Here is a 3,187-nt window from a genome sequence, read left to right on the forward strand (position 1 = left end):
AATTGTAGCATTCTTTAGTATGTGGATTCCAAACTCAAACCAATAAGATGAAAAATTAGTTGTTTGGTAGAGCTTTCAAAAGTCTGTATGTTAATATATCCCTGGAATTTTCACCAAGTGTCCTACCATGAATGCATCCACATTTATGATAGAAAGCTCCTGCATAATATTAGTTGATGAATTTTTTTTTCCTCTTGCTCTTATGTCCCTGGATAAAATAAAAAATTTGGAGATCTCAGGCAACTTAGCTGGAGATGTAAAATTTAATCTTTACAATGGTAGATAAAAGCATCACGCAAAGCATTTGACAGACCTCCACAAGCCTTTGTAGCTGGGAAACCCTTTTCTGAACGGCCTCTTGATTTCTTCCATCAGTAACTATTAACGTAGAGTTTTTCGTTATCACCACCTTAGATGCACTTCCAAGCAATCCCTTGTGAGCATTCTCAAGAGTCAAACCCATGTCATCTCTGATCACAGTCCCTTAAAACATGATAAACTGTGTGAAAAATTGAAGAACTGAAGTGAAACAGACAAATAATGAACTGTAGTTTTTACTTTTAAGCACTTATCTTTTGTGATTACTGCTTTTATCGTTAACTATTGTTGCATAAAAATTTATAATTCAGCCTAGAATACCAGTTGATAGACTACATGATGCCAGCGTCAGAAACTGAAAAATATCATTATAACCGCTATTAATGCTCCAGCCGTGAAGAATTGGTTTTACCATATTATCTCAGGATCATAATCAATCTTTTCTTCGCAATCTCCCGTCAGAAACTCTTTCTCATTAAATTTGCAAGAAAAATGTCATTGGAATGAAAGAAAGTGGCAAAATTTAGATTAGGTGTTCTTGTCTCACTACCTCCTGTCAAGATGGCAATATCATCTAGGTAATGGCTCTTGCGCTCACCAAATGCAGGAGCTCTAATAGCAACTGCCTTCAGTGTACCTTTGAGCTTGTTCCTAATTACTGGAGCCAAAGATTCCTGCTCAATGCCCTCTGCAACTATGACAATCGGATACTTCTCCTTAACTGCATTATCCAATATTTTAAACATCTCCTTTGCGTTTGTGATTTTTTTGTCAACCAAAAGCAACTGCCACCAAAGAAGTTTTCCACCTAAATATGACACATCAATACGTACAATATCAAATCCACGAGTTCTTTACCTTGCAATTGTGAAGTTCTGCTATCATCTCTCTTCGATTGGTAACAAAATAAGGAGACAAATATCCTCGATCAAATTCCATCCCCTCTACAATGCGCAGGCTATTTTCACCATGGTTCCCTTTCTCAATTCTGACTACTCCCTTTCTTCCTACTTTCTGAAGGGCATTAGAAATCATGTTTCCCACTGCATAATCATTCCCTGCACTAACAGCAGCGACATCCACGAGCTCGTGATCCTCAACCTGCAATGGTAAGAAATTTCAAACACAAAATGATTTCTCTTCTTGCCAGTGTCCATAGTAGAAAAAGGGTGATAGCGTTCTTGAGTTGCAAGGCTATTTCAATCCTCAGTTTGTAAAGAAGATGATATTGGCATATTAGCATAATTACTTCTCTGGACATCAATTTCAGTTCTGAAACAAGGGCTTTGGTAGTTTTCTCAATCCCACGTGAGAGCTGAATAGGGTTCATCCCGGCCGCAATAACCTAATGAAAGTTAAACTTAGTATATGACTTTGTCCAGAGATTGATGTAGTAATGACCACTTTCAAGGCAACTGATAGTAGCAGGAATGTTACCTAAACCTTCGATTGTAGTTATCAATGTAGATAATGGTAATTCACCTTGCTTAACACATAAAATAAGTTCTAACTGGAGCTCTCCTGAAAATAAATTGAGCACTCAAGTCAAAAGATAGGATCGTACCTTCATGCCCTCAGCAATAAGACCTTGTGCAAGTACTATAGATGTAGTGCAACCGTCACCGGCAAGCTCATTTGTCTTTGCACCAGCTTGTCTTACTAATTTTACTCCCACATTCTCCAAAGGGTCCTCCAATTCTATCTGTTCTACTTAATTGAGTACATCGAGTTCAAGGTATAAATATTTCAGGAATGAGAAACTGTTCCCATAATCAGTTCCATATCCTTTGGGTACGATAGATTGCAAATTGTCGTGTATTCAAGTCTCAAAATGAACTAAAATTGCAGAAAAATTGTACCCTATTGCAGAATATGCTACAAAAAATAAACTCTTATTCAAAATCACAGAAAATAAAGATACAAATTTTTAGATTTCAAGTTCAAATCTTCTTTAAAAGTATGCATTACCAAAATCAACATTGATGGCTGGAGCATTTGAGCATTTTTCTTTCTTTTGTTTATCATCATTTGATGCATTCCAAATGCAGTATCATAATCTCAGAGTACAAGTCTAAAACTTTCGGAAGACGCTAAGCATAGACCATTTTCCTCTATCAGAAATATGATGATCAATAACATAGCCAGCCAGCATATAAGAAGCACAATTTCAAGACATCTTGATGCGGAATCTGAAATGGTATAACCACAAAGTCACAAACCAGATACATTTTTCCATTATCTGGTAGTGAACAATCCAAAAACTTGCCAGCAATTTCAGCATTATTCATAGTCGTTTATACAGATTTCAAAGACAAGAAGGCACACTGGTATAGTTGAAATAAGAGAAGAAGTTTGTTTTTCAGTTTGTAACATGAGAAAGCTGATTAATAACAATTGGCATGTATTATATACAGATTTATTACCTCTTTAAGAACAGTTTCACCGTCATTAACAATCTTGGGAGGTCCATATTTATTCTGCAACACTACGTTTCTTCCTTTTGGTCCCAAAGTTACTCCAACCAACTCTGCCACCAAGTCAACACCTGCCTGCACAATGAGTAACAATCAATCTCTCGTTACCCACCAGTCACCACTTAAGAAAATCATAGAACAAATAATTAGGACACGGTTTTAACCTGAAGCTTCTTCATTGCTGAACCATCATGGTTGAAATAGAGTTCTTTAGCCATTGCTCTTGTGTTTAGCATGGACCTTAAACGTCTTCTACAAATGGTGGGCATGGATGGTTTATGGAAATATGTAGATGGCAATGGATAAAGAGAACATCCCATGATTCTTTTTGGATTTGATATGCTGAAAATTTGTTAGAGTAACGAATATCAGTTCAAGAGTTTAAGAGAACCTTA

The 3,187-nt window shown here is 36.5% G+C and overlaps 1 protein-coding gene across 1 annotated transcript; it reads right to left on the reverse strand.

The window, feature by feature from the left end:
• Nucleotides 1–137: 137 nt before the first annotated feature.
• Nucleotides 138–3,187, reverse strand: LOC113751458 (chaperonin 60 subunit beta 4, chloroplastic-like). Its single transcript, XM_027295479.1, has 8 exons — nucleotides 2,957–3,187; nucleotides 2,742–2,867; nucleotides 1,883–2,020; nucleotides 1,568–1,663; nucleotides 1,177–1,419; nucleotides 869–1,103; nucleotides 314–483; nucleotides 138–208 (listed from the first exon to the last, which is right to left on the reverse strand). Exons 1-8 carry the CDS (start codon nucleotides 3,110–3,112, stop codon nucleotides 170–172), a joined length of 1,203 nt encoding a protein of 400 aa, XP_027151280.1. The 5' UTR covers nucleotides 3,113–3,187; the 3' UTR covers nucleotides 138–169.

The sequence above is a fragment of the Coffea eugenioides genome, chromosome 11, assembly GCF_003713205.1.
Source record: "Coffea eugenioides isolate CCC68of chromosome 11, Ceug_1.0, whole genome shotgun sequence".
In the NCBI taxonomy this organism is placed as follows: Eukaryota; Viridiplantae; Streptophyta; class Magnoliopsida; order Gentianales; family Rubiaceae; genus Coffea; species Coffea eugenioides.